Source organism: Pyrus communis, chromosome 11 (assembly GCF_041283825.1).
Source record: "Pyrus communis isolate YQ-2024b chromosome 11, ASM4128382v1, whole genome shotgun sequence".
Lineage (NCBI taxonomy): Eukaryota > Viridiplantae > Streptophyta > Magnoliopsida > Rosales > Rosaceae > Pyrus > Pyrus communis.
This window is the reverse complement of record NC_142575.1, coordinates 26,371,642-26,398,628: the sequence shown is the minus strand read 5'-3', so window position 1 is coordinate 26,398,628 and position 26,987 is coordinate 26,371,642. Positions and strand designations below refer to the sequence as shown.

At 35.9% G+C, this 26,987-nt stretch overlaps 1 protein-coding gene and 1 pseudogene across 2 annotated transcripts; one reads left to right on the top strand and one right to left on the bottom strand.

Annotated features, from left to right (window-relative positions):
- Positions 1-233: 233 nt before the first annotated feature.
- LOC137742858 ((-)-alpha-pinene synthase) lies at positions 234-4,586 on the top strand. Of its 2 annotated transcripts, none has more exons than XM_088679638.1 (7): positions 234-536; positions 621-903; positions 1,137-1,512; positions 1,624-1,842; positions 1,931-2,069; positions 2,401-2,649; positions 3,980-4,586. In XM_088679638.1, exons 1-7 carry the CDS (start codon positions 291-293, stop codon positions 4,271-4,273), a joined length of 1,806 nt encoding a protein of 601 aa, XP_088535764.1. In that variant the 5' UTR covers positions 234-290; the 3' UTR covers positions 4,274-4,586. The 2 variants fall into 2 exon arrangements, with proteins under 2 accessions (XP_088535764.1, XP_068338904.2); XM_068482803.2 differs by having other exon boundaries at positions 236-536; positions 1,140-1,512.
- Positions 4,587-16,019: 11,433 nt separating this feature from the next.
- On the bottom strand, positions 16,020-25,567 carry LOC137742859 (FHA domain-containing protein At4g14490-like; annotated as a pseudogene).
- Positions 25,568-26,987: the final 1,420 nt, after the last annotated feature.

The window sequence follows — 26,987 nt, the reverse complement described above, 5'->3', positions numbered from 1 at the left end:
GTTTTGTCTTGTAAATTTAGACCTTTAGGTTTGGTTTTAGAGAGGTTATGTTTCATGTCCCTCCCTCCTCTTTTTTATTTAATCATTTTTGTTTTCGTCTTTATATCCTCCCTGACTAAATGTAACTTTTTTTGTCGTTATCAATAAATTTTCTCTTCTACCATTGAGGCTTTCCAAAAAAATCAAATAAAATAAAATTCGAAAAGATCCCGAGTATAAGTAAGAGTTGATGCTGCCCGAGAGTTTCTGCATTCCAAAAGATCCTTTTTCATTATTCTGCTTTAGTCGTAATGTACTCTTTAAAAACAAGATCAATGTCAAACTTCAACTCTAGCTTTTCGCTCTATGCTTCCCCTTCTCTAGGTTTGCCTGTACGACTTCCCAACCTAAATTTTTTCTATGAAAAAAAAAAAAGAATAAAGACCGTATCTGCTACCCAAGCTGATAATAAGCTCGAAATTGCTCGTCCTACTGCAAATTTTCACCCAAGCATTTGGGGAGATCGGTTCACAGTCTACGACAATTCACAAGACATTGTAATCTCATGCCTTTTGCTCGCTCTTAAAATTTCTACTTTTTCCAATATTTTAGTTCATTTAATTAACAAATTGTTGATGTAGACAAACAATGGCCAAATGCAACGGGAACTTGGGGAACTGAAAGTAGTAGTGAGTAATGAAATATTAACAACTGGAGCTGGTGACTTTTCACAACAACTCAAGTTAATTGATGCAATCCAACGTCTTGGCGTGGCATACCATTTTGAAAAAGAGATTAAAGAAGCTTTGGAACGCATACATATTGCTGCATATAAGGACAATGGCGTTAATAATGGTGGTGATCTATCCAATGTTGCTCTTCGTTTTCGGCTACTAAGGCAACATGGATTTAATGTTTCATGTGGTACGTATTTTGTAGATTTATAGTTTTCTTTATTACAAGCACTAGTAAGTTACACACTAGAGGGAAAGGTGGGTTTTGGATAGGAAGATTGTATCTAGTAGGGCAATCCACCACTTGCACGTATATGCATTTATTAATTAAATAATTTATTGGTAGGAACGTCGTGTGCATGAGAGATTTTTGGATGCTTTATTCTATTTTCTTTTTTATGTCTTCATTTTCTGGCAATCAAGTAGATATATTCCAAAAGTTCAAAGGTGAAGATGGTAGCTTCAAGGAAAGCTTAATTGCCGATGTGCCGGGTTTGCTAAGCCTTTATGAAGCAACACATCTAAGGGTGCATGGAGAAGACATACTAAAAGAGGCTCTTGTTTTCACCACCACTCACCTCGAGTCCACTGCAACCAGTTTAAGCTGTTCAATGGCAGCTCAAATAACTCAAGCCTTGGAGAGACCTTTGCTAAAGAGTCTAGTGAGGTTAGGTGTCAGGAATTACATGTCAATCTATCAAGAAGAAGCTTCACACAGTGAAGCTTTATTACAACTTGCAAAGTTGGATTTCAATCTTGTTCAATCTTTGCACAAAAAGGAGCTCAGGGAAATTACTAGGTAATAAGTCCATTTTTATTTTTAATTTGAGCATAAGAGATATAGTTTGTAAGAAAAATATTCCTATAGTTATGAGTTATAATCCAATTTGTAAATGTTTTCATTAATTAGATGGTGGAAAGAACTCGAGTTTGAAAGAAAACTGCCGTTTGCAAGAGACAGGATAGTTGAATTGTACTTTTGGACAACGGGTGTATTTTTTGAACCCCACTACTCTACAGCCAGAAAAATTATGGCCAAAGTCATTGCTTTGGGGGCAGTAATGGACGATATCTACGACGCATTTGGTACATTCGAAGAACTTGACATCTTTACAGAAGCAATTAGAAGGTTTGATTTAAACAAAGTGGCTTTATATAAAGATTACGTTTTTCCTAAAGCTATGCTTAGGATGATCTAATGTTTATGCAAATTTCAGGTGGGATGTTAATTTCATTGATGAACTTCCGGACTATATGCAGACATTTTATCTTGCACTTGTGAATCTTTTCAACGAAATTGAGGAAGAGATGGTAACAGAAGGAAAGTCATACCGGGTTCGCTATGCAAAAGAAGCTGTATGTAACACATTCATGCTTAGCTAGCTTGATTAACTTGTACTTTTTAGTAGCTTAAGCGTTATAATCATTTCATTTTTACTTATCGTCTTTTTTAAAAAAAATTTTGTTTAGTTTAGGTTTAGGTTTAGGTTTAGAGTTTAGTTTTCAGTAAACAAATGAAAAATTGAAAGCTATTTGTTGAGTTTTTAATTCATGGGTATCAAACGAGACCTTTTTTTTATTTTCCCTACTCAAACTATTGAGGATTCCTTGGTTCTTTTTTCTTTTTAGAGTAGTTTAACTATTGAAGGTTAAGTTTTCACACTAAACATGTCATTGTCACATACAGTGGAAAGTTGTTGCCCATGCTTACTTTGATGAGGCCAGATGGTTACGGGAACAATGCATCCCAAGCATGGAGGAGTATATGCATGTTGCAACGGCTTCTGTTGGTAACAGCCTCCTTTCAACTGTATGTTTAGTTGGCATGGGAGATATTGTAACAAATGACGTGTTCCAGTGGTTGTCCAATAACCCTAAAATTCTCAGAGCTTCCAATATCATTTTTAGGCTCATGGATGACATTGCTGGCCACAAGGTACAGGATATTATTCTCAGTACATTGAATAATATATAAATTATATTAAAGTGTTTTCCAACAAAAAAAAAAAAAAAACTAATAAAAAGGGTTTCAAAACTTTAAATCTTAGCCAATAGCTATTTAAAATTTTTATTTAATAGTTAAGACAAAAAAATATAATAAAATAAGATGAAGTGATGAACTGCCAACTTAGTCCATGAATTTTCACCTAAGTAAATCAGGTCATCTAAACTATTTTTTCAGAAAAATCAATTCTTGAGTTATAAAATTCTTCCAATTACATCCTTAATATTAGATTTGAAGCTACTCTATAAAAAATTTCGTCAATTTAAGTCACGTTACTTGTATGTGATACACATTGTTGGGTAGATTGGTAATTTTTCATAGAGAAATAGTGTATGGAGTTAATTAGATGTTAGATTGTAACCTATATGAAATGTTAAGGGCTTATACGCGAGAAAAAGAATGGTATTACATTATAAAATGTGTCAAGTAATTTAAGTTGACGAAAAATAAAATAACTTTGAATATAATATTTGGAATGAAATTAGCAATTATTAATGATTTTAGGAACTTATTTTACCGAAATTAATTCAAGGACCTAATTCACTAAGATAATAATTCAGGGATTAAATCAGCAATTCACCTAATAAAATATTTAGAAAAAAACACAAATTAGTTTTCCCGTCTCTCCTCATCCCTTTCACCTCCACTCTCTTTCTTTTATGTATGGTTATATTTTTAATTCATATTACATGATATAAACTCAAAACATTTGTCCAAACTAATGTTAAAATAACTATTTCAGATTTAAAATAAATATTGTTTACAAAACTGAAACTAAAATTTTTCTTCATTTTTGAAATTGTAATATTATATTATTATTACTTAATTTGTTTTAAAAAAAAATTATGAAACAATGGTCAAATAAAAAATATATTGGTTATGGAGTAAGTGTAGAGTGACATGAGAGAGAATGTATGCTAGATATGGATGGGTGTGAGAGGGGAAGAGAGAGAGTGGTGGGACTCATTGGACCAGCGTGTTTGTTTGTTTTTTTTTTTTTTTTTTTTTTTTTTCTTTTCTTTTTGTCTTTTTTTTTTCTTTACTATATTAAAGTTTTTATCATTTCCATTAAATTTGAAGTACTTTTCATAAAATTTAAAGATTTTTCATTAAAGAGAGTTATTAGGTAGTTTTTTTGGTTAGAAAAATTTGGTGAAGCCTTTTTTTATTAAAGCTCAAAAATTGAACTATATTAAAGTGAATATTGGGTGCTACATTTATAAAAGTAACGCAAATTCTCTTTGGGAGTCAATTTTTGCAGTTTGAGAAAGAGAGACGGCATGTAACTTCTAGTATTGATTGTTACATGAAGCAATATAACGTGTCGGAGCAAGAGACACTTGCTGCATTTAACAAACAAATAGTGGATATGTGGGAGGATATAAACGAGGAGTTACTTAGACCAACTGCAGTGCCAGAGTTTGTCCTCGTACGTGTTCTTAATTTGACGAGGGTTGTGGATCTGCTTTACAAAAGAGGAGACGGCTTCACACATGTTGGGAAACTTATGAAAGATATCGTTGCTTCGCTTTTTATTGACCCAGTGCCACTTTGAGTTGGTTTCTTTCTGTTAGTCAAGTAGTACTAGTTCCCACTTTGACGGAAGATGATGCCGGATAATGCGGGGTCTATAATCCATTCAAGTTCCAAATAAAAACGAACACATCAAATAATATCATAAGTTTTGTGCGAGTGAGGTGTGAGTTCGTACTTATTAGGTAGTAGTACAGTACTACATAATGTATGGGATTAGTGCTACAGATCGGGGGTCCTGCATATCTTGTTTTTCTGATTCTGTACTCATATGTTTCTATCAGTTGGCAAGAAGTAAAATAAAAAATGAAAAGGCGGCAAATATTTATACATTAGGTTACAGATCGGGGTCCTAGATATCTTGCTTTTCTGATTCTGTGACAGTGAGAGTTGATCAGGGTAAATAGTTGTGTGCTCTAATTCTCCATTGAAAGAAGCTAGGGAACTCATGATAATGAACTACTGTTGCAAACGAAAATCTCCACATTTTTATTTCGTTACATGGTATCGGAACGGTCATCCTTCAACTTCAATCCTTCATTTTTTGTTCTCCTGAGAAGTCCTCATGTTGCATTGCAAGTGGCCCTTTACCACAGTGATAGAAAGGTATTGAGCCCTTGTATGACGACATGGGTTCAAATCCCGACGGTAACTAATCTAACATCTACTCTAACAAAATCTATCGTTCGATAAAAAATAAAATAATAATAAATGATAAAATAAAATAAAATAAAAACTTCTCTCATGAATAGCATATGGAATTTTAGATCTCATAAATATAGTGAACAATACCGTAAGCTTTTTGTTAAAGTTCCCTTGTTTAAATCCCTTAATTAATCATACTGAGGCAAATTTATGGGGATTAATTGTAATTTAAATAAATAGTTAAGAGTCTTTACCATGTAATAGAGGTCACTAGAAAATATGCCTAAAAGTACATGCAAACCAAAGGCTCAACTACAACTATAAACAAACAGAAAAGGGCCGAAACCAACAGAAAAAAGGAGGCCCCACAACAGTAAAACCCAAAAAAACACCCAACAGCCAATCGATAAGCTTTTACTGAAAACTCCTCCACCGACAAAGATCCAGGCCAGCCACAGGAAACGTCATACACCACTGAGTAACGTCGTCTTAGACACCACCGCCAACCCTGAACAGCAATCAGATCACAACACTAATAGGTGATAGTTGGTACCAAAGAGGGATTAGCCAGCCACTGGGAAGAAGCTCAGGGAAACCCACGAGCAACACTGCCAAAAATAGCAGACAATAAGGAGAACATGATGGTGTGGGAAACACCCGAGCCAGGAACAACACCCCAGCTCTACACACGAACTCAAAAGGAACGGTTGAAGATCGGACTGAGGAAGGGATGGGGAGAGGAATAATGACGAAAGATGAAGAAGAAGACAGGCCTGAGGGAAAAATAGGGAGAAGCATCAGAAGAATAAAACAGAAGAAGAAAAGGAAAAGAGGCAACTGACTCCAGCCAAAGCCAGAGTCGGCGCCTGAGAAGGTGGGCATGATGAAGACCCTCACCAAAAAGGGAAGAAAACTCTCACAGAGGAGATAAGGTCTCTCATGGAAGGAGAGAAAGAAAAAAGGCAATTTAATTATATTTGAACTTTACTTTCTTTAGGACTAGTTTAACTATCGAAGTTTAAGTTTTCACACGTCATTGTTAAATACAGTGGAAAGCTACTGCCCAAGCCTACTTTGATGAGGCTAGATGGTTCTGCAAACGATGCATCCCAAGCATGGAGGAGTATATACACGTTGCAACAGGTTCTGTTGGTAACACCTTACTTTCAACTGTATTTGTGGTTCACATGGAAGATAATGTAACGAATGAGATATTTTAGTGGTTGTCCAATTGGCAATAAACCCTAAAAATCTCGAGCTTCCAATATCATTTTTGGGCTCATGGATGACATTGGGGGCATAAGGTACAATTCTCAATAAAAAATGAAAGCTTCTTTTTTATTAGTTTAGGGCAACTTGAGAAGAATTAGATTAGTTTAGATTTAGGTTTAGAGTTCAGGGTTCAGTAAAAAATGAAAAATTAAATGCTTCTTTTAGAGTTTTGAAAATTTAGTTTTTAGTTTTCACTTTATGGGTATTAAAAGACCTTCGGTTTTTTTCTTCTCAAACTATTAAACTTTACTTGTTTTTTTTTTTTTTTTTCAAAAAAAGTTTGACTGTAGCAAAATTACAGTCAAAAGTCCCTCAACTTTTATTAAAACAACAAGCCCAAAAGTACAAGCAAACCAAAGGCCCAACCACAAATATACACAAATAGAAAAGGGTCGAAACCAATAGAAAAAAGAAAGAGGCCCCATAACAGTGAAACCCAAAAAAACACCCACCAGCCAATCAAGAAGCTTTTACTGAAAACTCATCCACCGACAAAGATTTAGGCCAGCCATAAGAAACGTCATCCATCACTGAGCAACGCATCTAAGACACCATCACCAACCCCGAACAGCAATCAGATCACAACCATTAACAGGTGATAGTTGGCACCAATAGGGATTAGCCAGTTATCGGGAAAAAGCTCGGGGAAACTCACGAGCAACACTGCCGAAAAAAACAAACAATAAGGAGAACGTGGTGGTGTGGGAAACACCCGAGCCAGGAACAACACCACAGCTCTACACACGAACTCAAAAGGAACTATGGCTGAAGATCGGACTGAGGAAGGGATGGGGAGAGGAATATCGACTGAAGATGAAGAAGAAGACATGCTTGAGGGAAAAATAGGGAGAAACATCAGAAGAAGAAAAGGAAAAGAGAAGAACACAGTTGAGAAGGGGAAAAGAGAAGAAAACAAAAGAAGAAAAGGAAAAGAGGCAATCGACTCCAGCCAAAGCCAGAGTCGACGCCTGAGAAAGTGGACAAGATGAAGACCCTCATCAAAAGGGGGAGAAAACTCTCACAGAGGAGATAAGGTCTCTCACAGAAGGAGAGAAAGAAAAAGGCAGTTTAATTATATTTAAACTTTACTTTCTTTAGGACTAGTTTAACTATCAAAGTTTAAGTTTTCACACATATCATTGTCAAATACAGTGGAAAGCTATTGCCCAAGCCTATTTTGATGAGGCTAGATGGCTATGCAAATAATGCATCCCAAGCATGGAGGAGTATATACACGTTGCAACGGGTTCTGTTAGTAATACCTTACTTTCAACTGTATTTGTGGTTCACATGGAAGATAATGTAACAAATGAGATATTTTAATGGTTGTCCAATTGACAATAAACCCTAAAAATCTCGAGCTTCCAATATCATTTTTGGGCTCATGGATGACATTGGGGGCATGAGGTACAATTCTCAATAAAAAATAAAAGCTTCTTTTTTATTAGTTTAGGGCCACTTGCGAAGAATTAGATTAGTTTAGATTTAGGTTTAGAGTTCAGGTTTCAGAAACAAATGAAAAATTAAATGCTTCTTTTTGAATTTTCAAAATTTAGTTTTTAGTTTTTAGTTTTCACTTTATGGGTATTAAAAGGGCTTCGGTTTTTTTCTTCTCAAACTATTGAACTTTACTTTTTTTTTTTTTTTTTTGGAAAAAGTTTAACTGTAGCAAAACTACAGTCAAAACTCCCTCAACTTTTATTAAAACAACAAGCCTAAAAGTACAAGCAAACCAAAGGCTCAACTACAACTATAAACAAACAGAAAAGGGCCGAAACCAACAGAAAAAAAAGAGGCCCCACAACAGTGAAACCCAAAAAGACACCTACCAGCCAATCGAGAAGTTTCTACTGAGAACTCATCCACCGATAAAGATCCATGCCAGCCATAGGAAACATCATCCACCATTGAGCAACGTGTCTAAGACACCACCGCCAACCCTGAACAGCAATTAGATCACAGCTATTAACAGGTGATAGTTGGCACCAAAGAAGGATTAGCCAGTTATCAGGAAAAAGCTCGGGGAAACCCACAAGCAACACTGCCGAAAACAGCAAACAATAAGGAGAACGTGGTGGTGTGGGAAACACCCTAGCCAGGAACAACACCCCAGCTCTACACATGAACTCAAAAGGAACTATGGCTAAAGATCGGACTAAGGAAGGGATGGGGAGAGGAATATCGATGGAAGATGAAGAAGAAGATATGCCTGAGGGAAAAATATGGAGAAGCATAAGAAGAAGAAAAGGAAAAGAGAAGAACACAGCAGAGAAGGAGAGAAGAGAAGAAAACATAAGAAGAAAAGGAAAAGAGGCAATCGACTCTAGCCAAAGCCAAAGTCGGTGCCTAAGAAGGTGGACAAGATGAAGACCCTCACCAAAAGGGAAAGAAAACTCTCACAGAGGAGATAAGGTCTCTCACAGAAGGAGAGAAAGAAAAAGGCAATTTAATTATATTTGAACTTTACTTTCTTTAAGACTAGTTTAACTATCGAAGTTTTAGTTTTCACACATGTCATTGTCAAATACAGTGGAAAGCTACTGCCCAAGCCTACTTTGATGAGGCTAGATGGCTATCCAAACGATGCATCCCAAGCATGGAGGAGTATATACACGTTGCAACGGGTTCTGTTGGTAATGTCACATCCCGGCCCAGGGGGGACCACTTCCCAGGCCCGCTCCATCACTGTAGCACGATATTGTCAGCTTTGGGTCCCGACCACGCCCTCACAGTTTTGTTTCTGGGAACTCACACGAGAACTTCCTAATGGGTCACCCATCCTGGGAGTGCTCTCGTGCGCTACTCGCTTAACTTCGGAGTTCCCATGGAACCCGAAACCAATGAGCTCCCAAAAGGCATCGTGCTAGGTAGAGATGAGAATATACATATAAGGATCACTTCCCTGGGCGATGTGGGATGTCACAGGTAACACCTTACTTTCAACTGTATTTGTGGTTCATATGGAAGATAATGTAACGAATGAGATATTTTAGTGGTTGTCCAATTGGCAATAAACCCTAAAATTCTCGAGCTTCCAATATCATTTTTGGGCTCATGGATGACATTGGGGGCATAAGGTACAATTCTCAATACATTGAACAATATAAGCTATATTAAAGTTACAAAATTTCTCCTTAAACCATCTTCAACATTTGGATTAAAACCTAAATTTTGTAACCAAGAAATAGTTTTTTTTTTTTTTTTTGCTCCAATACTTCTAAGTTAAAATTTTAGCCTGAGATTATTAAAAATAAATTTAGACTATTTTTTTTTTTTGGTAACTTTTTTCAAAATAAAATTTATGTAGATTATCATAATTTATTTTTAAGAACATTTTAACCTAAAATATTTAGATTCTAAGAAAAATTAAAAATTCACTAAACCGACTCTATGAAACATGTATTTATAGAGTTTTTAGGTGAATTTATTTAAACATTTATTTAATTGTTTTAGCAGTTGGATTTAATTTTGGAACGTTAGATTTTTCTATTATTATTATTTTTTTACTGTTAGTTTTGATCATATTTGATCTCAGCCTTTGGATTTAATGAATTTTAAATTTTAAATTTCTCAAAGCTTAGGTTATTACCCAAAACTTATTTTAGAAAGAGGGAGGCATGTACTTTCTAGTAGACCTGGCAAATTATTACACGACCCGTCAACACGACATGTAAACGACACGAAAATAACGGGTTTCGAGTCAACACGATAACTAATCGGGTCATTATCGGGTCACACGATAATAACCCGTTAATAACGGGTCCTTAACAGGTTTACACGAAAGTGACACGCGGGTAACCTGTTTCGACACGATAAGAAAAATGCTATTTTGATGATTTTAATTTTTTAAACTACTAAAACAAACTTACTATAAAATGCAATAGATATAATGAATATGTATATATTGTTTATTAATTATTATTCTATTATTATTCTATATAAATTTTAAATTTTAAGTTTTATTTATTTATTTATTTATTTATTTTTATAATATATTATAGGCAAAGATTGAGATTAAAAATCATAAAACACATTAAAAATAAAAATATCAAGTAATTTAAAAATACCAAAAACATAAAAAAATTATAATAATTAATTTCCCGCCTAATATTTCAAGAGTTTCATCCATTTCCCACCTAATGTTTGGGAAATTTTACAACCTATATCCATCCATTTCCCGCCTAATGTTTAACCCAAAGACATCTTTTTTTTTTTTTTTTTGGTTTTATCTCTTATAACATTTGAACTTGAATAAAAATAAAATACGTAATAAAAAACATAAATGTAATTTTATTATTAAATATCATCACATACTAATTGAAACATATTCTAATTAACACTTAAAATATATAAATAATTAATATATTTATTCCAAGTCATCAAAACGATAAGGTTCACTAACGCTTAAAGTTTATTTATACTTTCATTAAGTATAACATCAATGCGTATCCCATCAAAATGATGAAAGTATGAATAAACTCTTAAGTGTTAGTGAATTTATCGTTTTGACGGGATACGTAACCTACAAAACTAATTTCAACAATCCAACCATCAAACTTGTTTATACATGCTTCGAGATCGCATACACCAAAAATTGCAAAAGACAAACATTCAGAGATGAAGTAATGAGACAAAACTTTACAACGGTTATAAACTAAAAATCACGATTTAACGGTTATTTTAACTCCGATTTTGATGATTTTTTACAGCTACACTCCTTGACCTTATATGAATACAATGAATGAATTCGATCTTCAATTTAAAATATTTACACTAGTGGATACCACAAATCTTATGTTATACTTAATGAAAGTATAAATAAACTCTTAAGTGTTAGTTAATGTATCGTTTTGATGGGATACGCATCCTATTAAACTAATTTCAATGATCCAACCGTCAAACTTGTTTATACATGTTTCGAGATTGCATACACCAAAAATTGCAAAAAATAAACATTCAAAGATCAAGTAACGAGACAAAACTTTTCGACGGTTATAAATGAAAAATCACGATTTAACGGTTATTGTAACTTTGATTTTGATGATTTTTTACACTCCTTGACCTTATATAAATACAATGAATGAATTCGATCTTCAATTTAAAATATTTACACTAGTGGATACCACAAAATCTTATGTTATACTTGATGAAAGTATAAATAAACTCTTAAGTGTTAGTCAATCTATCGTTTTGATGGGATATGCAGCTTAGAAACTAATTTCAACGATCCAACCGTCAAACTTGTTATATATGCTTCAAGATCGCATACGCCAAAAATTGCAAAAAACAAACATTCAGAGATCAAGTAATAAGACAAAACTTTTCGATGGTTATAAACGAAAAATCACGATTTAACGGTTATTTTAACTCTGATTTTGATGATTTTTTACAGCTACACTCCTTGACCCTAAATAAATACAATGAATGAATTCGATTTTCTATTTAAAATATTTACACTAGTAGATACCACAAATCTTATGTTATACTTGATGAAAGTATAAATAAACTCTTAAGTGTTAGTGAATCTATCGTTTTGATGTGATACGCATCCTACGAAACTAATTTCAACGATCCAACAGTCAAACTTGTTTATATATGCTTCGAGATCGCATACGCCAAAAATTGCAGAAAACAAACATTCAGAGATCAAGTAATGAGACAAAACTTTTCGACGGTTATAAACGAAAAATCACGATTTAACGGTTATTATAACTCCGATTTTGATGATTTTTACAGCTACACTCCTTGACCCTAAATGAATACAATGAATGAATTCGATCTTCAATTTAAAATATTTACACTAGTGGATACCACAAAATCTTATGTTATACTTGATGAAAGTATAAATAAACTCTCAAGTGTTAGTGAATCTATCGTTTTGATGAGATACGCATCCTACGAAACTAATTTCAACGATCCAACCGTCAAACTTGTTTATATATGCTTCAAGATCGCATACGCCAAAAATTGCAAAAAAAAAAAAAACATTCAGAGATCAAGTAAGGAGACAAAATTTTCGACGGTTATAAACGAAAAATTACGATTTAACGGTTATTTTAACTCCGATTTTGATGATTTTTTACAGCTACACTCCTTGACCCTAAATGAATACAATGAATGAATTCGATCTTCAATTTAAAATATTTACACTAGTGGATACCACAAAATCTTATGTTATACTTAATGAAAGTATAAATAAACTCTTAAGTGTCAGTGAATCTATCATTTTGATAGGATACGCATTATACGAAACTAATTTCAATGATCCAACCGTTAAACTTGTTTATATATGCTTCGAGATCGCATATGCCAAAAATTGCAAACAAACAAACATTCAGAGATCAAGTAATGAAACAAAACTTTTCGATGGTTCTAAACGAAAAATTACGATTTAACGGTTATTTTAACTCCGATTTTGATGATTTTTTACAGCTACACTCATTGACCCTATATGAATACAATGAATGAATTCGATCTTCAATTTAAAATATTTACACTAGTGGATATCATAAAATCTTATGTTATACTTGATGAAAGTATAAATAAGTGTAGATTTTTAAAACCCTCCAAATCTCATGAACAATGTTATTTATTTGAGTGAAAAATTAATAATAATAAGTGTGAAAAATGTAATCACTCGTAATGAAAAGCTTTACAACTTTCATTAAGGGGTCAACTCCGAAATTTAGTATGTATATACTAATTTAGTATTATGTTTTACATTTTTTGGAATCAAATTATGTTTTTCTTTTCATTTTTATTGATTTAAAATATAATTTTCTTAACGGGTAACAGGTTAGGTCATATTACCTGATAATATTAACGGGTTGATTTCGGGTCGGATCATATTACCCGTTTACTTTAACAGGTATTACACGACACGACCCGTTAAGCTATCGGGTATGACATGAAAACGACACGAACACGAGAAACACGACACGAATGCCAGGTCTACTTTCTAGCATTGATTGCTATATGAAGCAATATAAGGTGTCTGAGCAAGAGACGCTTGATGTATTTAACAAACAAGTAATGGATATGTGGAAGGATATAAACGAGGAGTTCCGAGACCTATTGCCGTGCAAGGGTTTGTCATGGTGCGTGTTCCTAATTTCACTAGGATTTTGGTCCTTGTGGATCTATGAAAGATAATGTTGCTTCGCTTTTTACGGGATCCAGTGCCATTTTGATGGAAGATGATGCCGGTTAATGCCAGGTCTAGTGGTAAAAGCGAACCGGTCATATAATCTCATATGTTTCGCGTGGTTCTGGGTTCGTATCTATTTACTGTAGTACCAAATTAGTTATTTTAAGGGGACAAAGCCCTATTTTGTCTTCATTTTACACATGTTGATAAGGCAAATCTGACAGTGTTACAGATCCGGGGTCCTAGATATCTTGCATTTCCGACTCTTGGCTCAGATGTTTCTATCAGCTGGCAAGAAGTAAAATAAAAAATAGAAAGGCAGAAAATATTTTTGTCCATTTACATATTGTCCACATCCGACTAAAACTTGTAACAAATAACCAAGTATAATCATCAACATTTACTTTTAAGATAGTGCTATTCATATTTTTTTTAGGCTTTTATACATTTTTATTAATTTTTGTTCATTAATTTTTTTTAATTTATTTGATCCATAATCGAAAATTGAAATAGATGTATGATAAGTAAATATTGGTGTACGGACCTATTCTAATTATGAAATTAACTTTACAACAAAAAACAACCGTAATATCCATACAAATTGGGTTTTACCTATCTGTAATCCTTCTCCCTCACATGTCAATATTGCATTGTGGAATGCCTAGCCATATGGAGAAACTGCTAGAGCAGCAGCATAATCGTGTGTAATATCAAACATGACTACAGAATTTTAATTTCAATTATTCTAATTAGCTAGAAAATCTTTGGTCGTCCAATAGGGGTTTGAAAGACATTCATCGACCACTATTTTCGAGGCAACGAAACTATTCATTGCGTAATATAGTTCTTTTCGGTGCAAAATTGGGCGCCAAATTCTCAATTTAACGCTAATTTTTTCGAGTCTAACAACAAACAAAAACTATCGTTGAGCAAATCATCCTCGCCCAACGAACTTTCTCGTCACGCAATGGTTTTGGTTTTTTTTTTTTTTGACAGACATTTTGCACAACAGCATACATATTTGTTGTCATGCAAGTGTACTTAAGCACAAAATTTGCTTTGTCGCCTAAAATTTTGTCATGCAAGTAGTTTTTCTACTAGTCCAATAATTGAGAATCTACTTTACAAAAGAGGAGACGACTTCACCCACGTGGGGAAATTTATGAAAGATAATTGCATGTTGCTTCGCTTTTTATGGACCCTATGCCGCTTTGAATTGGTTTCCTTCATTTGTCTAGTAGTACTCGATTTTCGCTTTGATTGAATATGATGCCGGATAATGCGGAGTCTATATTCTATTCAATTTCCAAATGAAAACGAACACATCATATAATATGGTATGTTTTGTGTGGGTCTAATGCTGCACTACCAAATTAATTGGGTTATTTTAAGGGGGGGTGGGTAATGCTGCACTACCAAATTAATTGGGTTATTTTAAGGGGGGGTGGGTAATGCTGCACTACCAAATTAATTAGGTTATTTTAAGGCGGTAGCTAGTGCAGGTTATTTTAAGGGGATAAACCCCAACTGGGTCTTCATTTTACACATGTTGACAAGGGAAATCTTACGGGATGACTCTGTTACAGATCCGGGGTCCTAGATTTCTGGCTTTTCTGATTCTGTCTTCCACACGCGTACGGTTGTAGCTGTTGTCTTTTTAAAATTTAAAATTTATGTTTTAAATCTGGTTACATATTTTTTAAATAAAAATATTCAAAACCAAATGAAGAATAATTAACACCACCACCACCCACCCCACCCCCCACAAAAACGATGTATGCTTGAACATTGATTTAAAACATGTAAAATTATCATTTTGTTCCTATTTTGTTTGAGCAGTCGTTGATTATTCTTTTCTATCAAAATGAAAGCTTCACCAGATTTGTTACCGAAAAGAAAAACATCACCAGATGGGCTAACTTTCCAGCTGTGCTTCTGCCTATTTCAATTCATTAAAAGAATACATTTTTCAAGGGATAATGTTAAGAAAATTAAATTTACAAATAAACTTTTGCAGATTAAATGATATGGAAGTTGATGATTAGATTACGATTTAAGTCATAAACGTTCTCATTCCTATTGGTGGTACATTGTTTAGTTTGTAAATTTTATCTACAAATTTAGTCTCTCTAACATTATGTTTTCTTGATAATTTAACATACATTTCCCCTTCAAGCTCATTTCGACAACTCTACCACTAACTTTGAATTTATAGAAGATGAATAATAGCTATATCTAGCCTCTTATCATACACATATGTGCGTGGTATTTTGATTTTTTTTATTAAATTATGTTTTTAGGATTGTTTTTTTGTTTAAAAAAATGAAGCAAAGCCATGACACCGCAATCATTGTTTTCTTTTTTCGAATTATTTATTTGGGTAAATTTCAATTTACTATCTTTAAGTTTCGTGGTTTTCAACATTTAGTACATGAAGTTTTTTTTCATCCTAGAGTCATACCTAAAGTGTTAATTTTGGAACAGTTTTATACATCTGTTAGTCTGACAGTTAAATTTTCTATTAGCTGATGACGTGGTGTCATGTGGACAATGACTGGGTGCCACGTGTCATTAAAAAAAATTAATTAAATAAAAGTTGGAAGAAAAAAAAAAACCCAGAATGCCTTTTTCTTCCTCGAAAACCCAGCCTCTTCCCTTCCCCAAAAAATCCAGGTGCCGCAATAGGGTTTGACGACTATCCAGATTAGTACGACGGTTGAGGAATGGAATGAAGGCCGTCCCCACCGCCAGCATCGGAGACTGTGGAGGTTCTACCTGGGATCTTCCCCAATTCCTCGATCCTAGAGCTCCGAGTTTTCCTCGTATCCACTTGTTGTGCCAAATTTTCCTCTACAGGCTTCTCCTCCATAACTTCAGCCTTCAAAACCCTAGCTCTGGGTGGTCGGCCCCTTCCTCGTTTCCCTGCAACCTCAATTTTCTCAATATTCACTCTCTCTACCTCCGATATCTCCTCGCTCTCCTTCGCAACCCTACCTTTCCTTCCCCGACTTTCCGAAACCAGCACCACAATAGCTTCCATTGCCGTCGCCACACGCCTAGGGTTCCATCTCAATCGACTCTCTTCGTAGCTGGCGTTCCTTACCTCGACGAAAGTGTACTCACCGATTTTGATTTTGTTGCCGTCAGTGAGATCCATAGGCGTATTTGGGGGGATATCCGACCCATTCAAAACAGTGCGGTTTGAGGAGTCGAGGTATCAGAGAACCCATTTGCCTGATTCATATTCGATGGAGAGGTGCTTAAAGGAAATGCCGGAGTGTTTGATCGGGAGGTTGTTGCCCCGAACAACACGGGCGATTCGGACCTTGGATCCGGATACAAATTCTAAGGTTTCACCCTTCTGTGGACCTTGAACCATAACCAGTTTGAGAGCTGAATGCTCTATTTTTGGCAGAGAAGAAATGAGGGGAAAAAGTTTTTGAGTTTTGAAATGTTTTTTAGAGTGAAGGAGGAGATCGCGAGCTCGAGGTCCCAGCCATGAGTGTTAAGGATCTCCACGCACAAATCGGAGTCTTCGAGGCCTGTGATCACTTGGAAATACGCTAACTTGTTCACATCTACCATCTCTGCACGCAAATTAGGGCTTACCCTGGGAGATGTGGAGGGGATTGAGGGGTGTCCGGTAGGGAAGACGGAGGTCTTCTGGTTTTTTTTTTTTTTTTTTAATACTTTTATTTAATTAATTTTTTAATGACACATGGCGCCCAGTCATTGTCCACATGGATGCCACATCATCAGTTAACGGAAGACTTAATAGCCAGACTAATGGATGTATGAGACTATCCCAAAATTAACACTTTAGGTATAAATCTAGGACGAAAAAAACTTCATATACTAAATGTTGAAAACCATGAAACTTGAGGGTAGTAAATTGAGATTTACCCCATTTATTTTGTTTAAGATTTTAATTTCATTCAAATTGTTCTAAATTTACTATTTTGTCCCTCACTAATTAAATAGTAATATTTTAAATATCTAATTATTGGAGGGTATTTTATAGTATTTTAAAAACTTCACTTTCTCCTTCTCATTTTATATGTAGACATGTTTCTTGTGACAACCCGTTCCAAATTTTACGTTTTTATTTTATTTTAAAAGCCTAAATTTACGAAATTGCCCTAGAGGCAAGGACTTTGACTTCCGTTGACCATCGACTTGAGAGATATGGGACTTATTCTTTTATCATATCCTCGTAGTACTCGTTGGTACGAACGTATAGGCGAAAGCCGTTTGCAAGTCCAGATTATATCGGTATAGTTACGGACGTTCGAAATTGGTTATTCAAGGTTTAGTATTAATTAAATTAAATCCCCACTTTGTGGGGTGAAGCCAAAAATCAGAAATGAGAAAAGAAAAAAAAAAGGAAAGAAAGAAAAAAAGGGGGGAAAAGCTCCCGTGGGTTCCGTCCGTACACCTCTCCGACTACCCATCTTTCAAGGCCGATTTCGGCCAACTCCAATGGAGTTTTTCGATGCCACCACCACCATCTTGAAACTCTCATTCCCCTCTACAAAACCCACCCAAGAACCACCTTGATTAACCATGGGATGTGGCGGTTTGAGGCCACGAAAGTTGACGAAAATCAATAGTGCTCCGGCCATCCTTTTCGATTTTTCGGCAAATCGGCAAAGCGATGGCCGATGCCACCACTTGGGCTTTGTAGCCCATCATCCCAGGAGCAAAACCCAACCAACCTTGACCCCGTTGGACCACCGTAGACGACGAATCGACGTCGGGAAGTTTTAGGCACCCGCCAGCTTTGTGGGAAAAATTGACCATCTTCCGTCCACTTTTGGACTTCGTGACAGGTATGAAAGTTGCTCCACTCACTGAGATATTCATTTCTGTGAAGTTTGAGAATTTTTGGAAATAGTTGGATTTTCCGGCGAGTCGAGGCGGCCGACCGCCACCCGCGGCGGAGCGTGCGGCGGCGCGTGGCCAGTGGGCCGCCAATGCTATTTTTAGGCTATGTCGAATGTCTTGAATTCAGTTTTGTTATTTGAATGACATAGGTTAATCGTTGAAACCTAAATTCGTTACGATACGTTGCTTGATGAAAATGTGAATCGACGATCCGACCGTTGGATCATCACCAAACTTGGATACATTATAATATGTAATATTTAAAGATCATAGGAATTTATGGATCGGGAATCCGATGTACGGATCTTCCCGAATTGAATTTGTAAGTTAGTAAAATAAATGTTCACGTCCACTTGGTTTTGGGTAAATGGCAGAGATCCAACCGTTGGATCGTAATGAAATTTTAATATGTTATTCTAGAAACATATTGTGTATCGTTGGGAGTTGCAGATTGGAAATCTGATATGCGGATCTTCCAAATCGAGCTATACAGGGTTGTAGACCCTAACGTCGATCTTTGATCGACGGTTGACTTTTGGTTAATGGGTCTCAAATTATTCTTGAAGGTCCTTAAGGATATGTTTTATGTAAATTATGTATTCTATCGGTAAAAACTTTGAGACGTGATTTGATAATTGGTCACAGGCGACGATAGATCGTGATGTTTCGATGTACGTGCAAGATAATCATAGCGTGGACTCCAGGTGAGTGGGCCTTTTTCTTTCATAGGCATATAATTGATAGTTCCACAAGCACTTCTATAGTGATCTATGCTTGTTACCTACAATTAATCATTTCAAACTACGAATGGTTTGATCCCTGTTTAGGGTACGTAGGCAGTCTAACAAGACGTTAGATGCAACCATATAATAAATGAGATTAAATAATTGAGACAATAGCCTTGTTTAGTGAATTGAGCAATGTGAGGGACATTGGTGGGAATTGTGAGATTTAGCTTTATGATTTGGTGATTAAATGTTGATCATAAATCAATGTGTGAAGAATCAATAAATTGAAGTAAGGAAAGGTAAGTATGATAGTTAATGTAACTAGGGTCTAATTGGGCTTATCACTAATGATTACTCTCAAAAGTAAATAGTTTGGGAGTAAGGTGTTATTGATTGTACATGTTACGCCATATTATATATATTTTGGGAATATCATGAAATGTTTGGGTTTAGATTGCATCATAGCATATTCATATGGATATTACCTAGACCTGACTATTGTGAATGCTTTGAAGTGCTATATGACACCGCGGACGCCCAGGTAAGCCTCAGGTGAGTACATGTTGATGTTAGTGATGTTAGTGAGTATGATTGTGTTGAGATATAATATAGCTCATAAACCTGCACCCCGGTGTTAGTGCTCTCGCCCGTGGCCAAGGCACAGTCCTTCACGTGATGTTCACCTCCCGCACCTTACGCTCACCTTGGATCCAAGGTAGGTGCACAGTCATGTCGTACAGACCACTTTAGGTGGTTCCGACTCGTAGGTGACCTGCGATTATTCGCACAGTCTTCACGTGATCGTAGCACTTGAGCATATTTATTTACACCCAGTCTTGTCGTACAGACCACTTTAGGTGGTTCCGACTCGTGTGCAGGTATACTTTTTGAGCTATTGGCTAGCCATGATTGATGAGATATGAATAAGTCGTACAGGTCACTATAGGTGACTCCGACTTATATGCTAGCCATGATTGATGAGATATGGATAAGTTGTACATGTCATATTAGATGACTCTGATTGATATATCATTTTGTATTGATTAAGTTCATTTGGCCTACTTATTATTGCATGGTGGAGTTGATGGCAAACTGTGGTTCTGGTCATTTCTGAGTATGGTTTGGATTATGTATATATGTTGTATTGTCTTATGGAAAACGATACGGGTTTTACATTTAGGGGCATTACTTTTAGAGAGGTAATAACTTTGGGAAGCTTGGTTTTATTGCTTACTCACACTCTCTGTTTGGTGCCCTCCAGGTTTTAGCTGCTGAGTTTGTATCGACAAGAATCTGTGGCGAATCTTAGTATTGATGGATATTTCTGAAGGTATGATTCTTACCCACACTCATGTACCTTACTTATGCTCCGACATCGTGCGTGAAATGGGTTCGCTCCCGCTCGCAACGCACTCTGGTAATAATATTTTTTAGGTTCAAATTATTCACATTTTTCTACACTCTATCCTATTTTATGGCTTCGTCACCTTCCAGGTGTCGGCCAGCACAGCTTGATTGAGGGTCCAAGTGGACTTTCTGGGTCGGGATATGTCATTTCTATCAGCTGACAAGAAGTAAAATAAAAAATAAAAGGGTAGCGAATATTTATCCATGAATTACCTTTCTCATAAGCTAGGCAACGTCGTCCCTACTAGTAACAGCGAAAATGATGTTGGCTCTCATCAGGGAAAATAGTTGTGTGGTCAAAGTCTGTCTCATGAATAATATATAGGATTTTAGACCCCATAAATATAGGATTTAAATCTCATCAATCTGTGCTTAAGGATCCCTTAAGTAATGATAATGAAGCAAATTATATGGGGATTAATTGTAAATTAAATAGTTATCATGTAGTAGATATCATGTGTATGAAGCACCCCACACACAATTTGCTTGTCTCATTAAACCATAATACTCTGGTAAATTTTGAGTATGAAAAAGGGTAAATTACCATTTGGCCCCTTAAATTATTTGAAATCAGCCAATAGATCATTTGTCGGTAGATTTCATCCCTTATTTGGTCAAATTTAATGAAAATAATCTAATGGTAAGGGGTTAATTGATTGATTTTAAATAGTTCAGTGGGCTAATTTATCAACATAATAGTTTAGATGGTCAATTTCAACTAAAATGATAGCTTAGGAGGTCAAACCGTAATTTATTCTAGGAAAAACTAGATGTCTTGGTATTCTTGAATACAGGACTTCAATGAAATAAAAAAGATAAACTCTCAGCCTATGTAAGTGTACAAACGCATTTTATTTTCTTATTTGAAACAAAAATTAAAGAACACATAATTGTATTGTTAATGCTCCAGTTCCATGATGATTTGTATGATGATAATTCCAGGATTAATGGCTAACGTTAGAAACATCAAACTCCAAATGAGATTACGCGTCAAATGTTGAAATCAATTTGTCAGTCCCCTCCGACTTGATCTGTCAATTTATTATACGAAATGTTAACATGACACGTAAACAATACAAAAATATGAGTTTTGAGTCAACACGATAATTAATCAGATTGTTATTGGGTCACACAATAAGAACCCGTTAATAATAGGGTTTTAACAGGTTTATACGAAAGTGACACGTTGGTAACCCGTTTTGACACGTTAAGGAAAAAGCTATTGTGATAATTTTAATTTTTTTAAACTACTAAAAATGACACACTCCGACCCGGAATGTCCATGTAGACATCCAAATCGTGATGTGATGGTTGACACCCAGAAGGAGACGAAGACATAAAGCGTAATGATGTGAAAAATATGAATAAATTAAAAACTAAAAGTAACTAATTTAGAGTGCGCATGTGAGCGGGATTGAATTTGTATCACACAAGTGATGTCAGAGTGTAGATAAATTGCAGTAAAAGAAAAGTAAGGACATTTATACTGAAAGGAGGAGTCTCCTACATAACAACTTTTACCAGCAATCATCTTCATCACGAAACCTTTGCCACTAAAATCCTAGAGGGGCGAAAAAATAAGGTGAGTGAGCTTGAAAATAATTATAAATAGAATTCATAATTATTAATGTACAAGTCTGAAAAATGTGAAAGTATTTATAAATGCTTGTGGTTGGGTCCTCTACGCTTAGACGATGATTACATGGTCATTTAGTTTTTTAAAACCCTCCAAATCTCTTTGATAATATTTTTTATTTGAGTGCAAAATAATAATAATTATTGTAGGAGTGTAAAAATGTAAAATATATGCATACACACACACGCACACAACCGCTCCTAATGACAAACCTTACAACTTTCATGAAGGGGCAACTCTGAAATCGACATCATAATCCATAAATCTTAGAATTAAATTTAACCGTTGATTGTTGTTTACGCTTTATTCTATTCACCGAATTTCAATTTTTATATTTTCATTATTTATTGATTTAAAATATATTTTTAACGGATGACGGGTTGAGTTATATTACCTGATATTATTAACGGGTCGATTTAGGGTCGAATCATATTACTCGTTCACTTTAAAAGAATGTTACACGACACAACCCGCTAAGATATCGTGACATACCTCGATCCGGAATATCTGCTAGGACTTCTAATCGAGCTGTGTTGGCCGACACCAGGAAGGTGACGAAGCCATAAAGTGTAGTGATGTGGATAATGTGAATAAATTTAAACCTAAAAGTGCCTATGTCACATCCCGGCCTGGGGCGAACCACTTCCCGGGCCCGCTCCACCACCGTAGCATGGTATTGTTTGCTTTGAGCCCCCACCACGCCTTCACGGTTTTGTTTCTGGGAACTCACACGAGAACTTCCCGATGGGTCACCCATCCTAGGAGTGCTCTCGCGTGCTACTCGCTTAACTTCATAGTTTTAGTGGAACCTGAAGCCAGTGAGCTCCTAAAATGCCTCGTGCTAGGTAGAGATGAGAATATACATTTAAGGATCACTCCCCTGGGTAATGTGGGATGTTACAATCCACCCCCCTTAGGGGCCCGACGTCCTCGTCGACACACATGTAGCCAGGGTTAGACTCTGATACCAAATTGTCATATCCCGACCCGGGGCGAACCACTTCCCAGGCCCGCTCCACCACCGTAGCACGATATTGTTCGCTTTGGGCCCCCACCATGCCCTCACAGTTTTGTTTTTGGGAACTCACACGAGAATTTCCAAATGGGTCACCCACCTTGGGAGTGCTCTCGCGCGCTACTCGCTTAACTTCAGAGTTCCAACAGAATCTGAAGCTAGTGAGCTCCCAAAAGGCCTTGTGCTAGGTAGGGATGTGAATATACATTTAAGGATCACTCCTCTGGGCGATGTGGAATGTTACAGCATAAATACAAAAGTGTGCTGTGAGCAGGAATGAACCTATTTCACATGTGATGTTAGAGTATAAGAAAAGTACAGTAAGATAGGATAAGGATTATACCCTCAAAGATAGCCACCTGTATTGAGATTTGCCAAGAATCCTCGTCGATACAAAGTTTAGCAGCTAAAACCTAGAGGGGCAAAAAATAAGGGTGAGTGGGTTTGAAAATAAAGTTTTAATAAAAACCTTTGAAAATGTTATAACCATTCGCCGTAAAACATGTATGGTTTCCAAAATATACATACTACGTATAATATGAAAATACTTACTGTAGCCTGCAAAATATAAATAAGGCATGACATCCTAAAATCACAAAATCTCAACAGTAATATAAGTAAAATCAGATGCTCAACAACTTATGCTAGCACACTAGTCGGAGCCGCCTAATGCGACTTGTATGATTGCACCTATGGCTCATCAATCTATGCTAGCACATGAGTTGGAGTCGCCTAATGCAACTTGTATGACATGACTGGGTGTATAATATATGCTATTGTGCTATGATCACATGAAGACTAGCGCTATGCGCGATCACCTACGAGTCGGAGTCGCCTAATGTGACTTGTACGACAGGACTGGCAGCTACTTAGATCCAAGGCGAGCGTGCGATGTGGGAGATGAACATACACGTGAAGGACTGGCCCTGGCCTGGGGCGAACACTAACACCAGGGTGCAACAATGATGACCAAGCTACATGAATATAAGCATGCCACAACTATTCAATGATTCTAATCAACATCATAAACTTACTTGAACTTACCTACTCATCCCGTAGGATCATTTTGGCATTTCACAATAGTGCAACATTTCTTATAACATTATTTAATCATGGCATGATATGCATAAATCAATTCAAAAATATTTGTGAAAACTGTAAAGTTTATATATATATGCACACATACACACTATAAAAAGAAAAAGACCCACTCACCTGAAGTCCACGCTACAACTCTCTAGCATGAATATCGAGGCATCACAAATGATCGTCGCCTTGAACAAATATCAAATCACATCTCAAAATTTTTATTGATAGAACATGTAACTTGGATGAAACACATCCCAAATGATGTTCTAGAATGATTTGAAACTCATTGACCAAAAGTCAACCGTTGGTCAAAGATCGACGATAGGGTCCACAACCCTACATAACTCGATCCGGAAGATCTGTACCTCGGATTTCCGATCTGTAACTTCCAAATATCCACATTATGCTTCTAAAACAACATACTAAAATCTTACCACGATTCGACGGTCGGATCTCCGCCAATCACAATTCAAGTGGTTGTCAACGTTTTATTTTACGAGTTTACAAATTCAATTTGGGAAGATCTGTATGTCAGATTCCCTATCCATAAGTTTCTAATATCCTCAAATATTACGTACTATAACGTATTAAAGTTTGGTGATGATCCAACGGTTGGATTGTCGAATCATAAAATGGTCAGGTGACGTAGTATTCCATACTAGGTTCAAACTATCAAACTATAACAAATGGTTATCAAATTGACATCAGAACATCAAATTTAACTCAAAAAGCAGCGTCGGCCCACTGGCCATGTGTTGCCGCACGTAGCAGTCGGCCGCCTCGATTCGCCGAAAAATTCAACTAATTTCAAAAATTCTCAAAATTTACAGGAATGAAGATCTAAACGAGTAGAGTAAGTTTTATACCTGTGGCCAAGTCCAATTTAGCCAGAAAAAGCTTCAAATCACCACGAACCCGCTGGAACCCTAGAATGGGTGTTTCTTGATTCGTCCTCAAATCAAGTCAACCAATGATTAGGCATTGTTCTTGAGCTCAAGGGAAGTTGTTTGATGGTGGAGATCGACAATGGTGGCTTTAGAAATGGTAGATTGTCGCCGTGGAACCATCGCACCCACCGGTGCGATTCTTCATGGACCTGAGCCAAATTTTATAAGTCTTGGGGTCGAATAAGTAGAGGGAGGCTGTGGAATGATGTTGGGGTGTTAGATGGTGTCAAACTTGCCGGAAAACATCGGAATCATCGCAGGAAGTCGGGTCGTTGAAAATGGGTCACGAGTCAAGGGGAAATGACTGAGTTTCTCTCCTTCTCTCTTCCCTCCTTTCCCTCCTTTCTTCCCTCTCTGGCTGGTCATTCTCTCTTCTCTTCTTTTCCGATTGGTTGGTCTCTTCTCTGATTTTCCCTGATTGGCAGCACCCCTCACCTTTCTTCTTTCATTTCCTTCTGATTGGGTAGCCCCCAATCCCTCATCTTTCCTTTCTTCCTCCTCCCATCCATCTCTTTCACTCTCTGCACTCCTTATCCAAATGTCCATATGGCTCCCTAAAGCATGCCATGAAAATATCTTCCACATATGAAATTTATCAATTTGTCCTCGGTATTCGATGTTTCGTAAAATTTTAATCATAACTCCGATTTTGATTCTGCTTAAATCTTCGCGTTTGTACTGACAAGCACTACGAGGATTCGCTAAAATAATATTTCGTATGTCTCACTATATGTTGGTTAAAGAAAGTCAATACCCTCGCCTCTAGGGCATTTTCATCAAATCACTCTTTTAAAATTAATAAAAATGTAAAAATTAGGGATGGATTGTCACATATCGGATATGTGATGAAAACGACACGAACATGAAAAACACGATATAATGCCTAGTCTATCTGCCACGTCCAACATTATGCATATTTCACGTCAGGCAAGACCAGATCAACAATAATTAGTCCAAATGATAATGTTAATTATTGAATATATATCGTAAAGAACTTTAAGGGAATGAATCCTCATAGATCATCTTTGTAAAATGTTAGCCAAATCAAGAATATTTGAGACATCTAATTGAATTCAAAGAAATTGACAAACATTTTGTTCGGTAAGAAATAATGAAATTTCATCGTTATAATTAAATAGGAAAATGGTTTCAGATTAAATTGAAATTTTAGAATGATGATTTATGAATCAAGATTTACAAAATAGAAGGTTCGAATCGTTGAAGTTCGACGTGAAGTGGACCCTACTACTAGTCCCCATTTGTACCCAAAAATGGGGATCTCTTTGGATAAAGGATAACTGTAGATATCACTATGTCTGTTCCTTCCCATGTTGAGGGGGCATATTGAGATTATGAATTTTATATCGAGAAAATAAGGGACTTTGCATGTTGACAAGTGATGAATTATTTTCTATATTACCATTGATTTTACGACAGAGCTTCAACTTTCTTCAAAGCGAGCATGCAACAATTAACCCGTTTTATAGAAGTTATTCTCCATTGCGTTCAAAAACATTACGTAGTAGACTAATTGAAAGGCTAAAAGAAATTTTATTAGAACCCATATAACCTATTTCTACATCCAACTTTTTCTCTACACGCATATTATTTTTAATTAAACAATCAATATCTCTTTAAACTCAAAATTTACCACCTAAACTACCCTCATAATCCCAATTCAATATATAATTTTTTTCTTAACCCATTTAGAAAACAAACGCATTAGCCTGTTGGTGGTAAATGGGAAAGTCAACATAGTTATAACCTGTTTGAGTTGCAGCATTTTGTGAAAACAATGCTTGTAGCATGCAAAGCTCCATGGGAAATTCTTCTGAAATTAAGTTATTATTCAATATAAAAAGGAAAAAAATTGAAAAAGTCCCCAACCGGGTCAGTGAGTCTGTTAACTTTGTGTTTCTTGAGATTCAACAACCATGTACTCTGGCACCTATAGAAGCTGAGAATA

Coding starts and splice junctions, on each gene's coding strand:
- LOC137742858 (XM_088679638.1), top strand. CDS start 291: ATGTACTCTTTAAAAACAAGATCAATGTCAAACTTCAACTCTAGCTTT. Junction 537..620: donor ACGACAATTCACAAGACATT/GTAATCTCATGC, acceptor TTGTTGATGTAG/ACAAACAATGGCCAAATGCA. Junction 904..1,136: donor TGGATTTAATGTTTCATGTG/GTACGTATTTTG, acceptor CTGGCAATCAAG/TAGATATATTCCAAAAGTTC.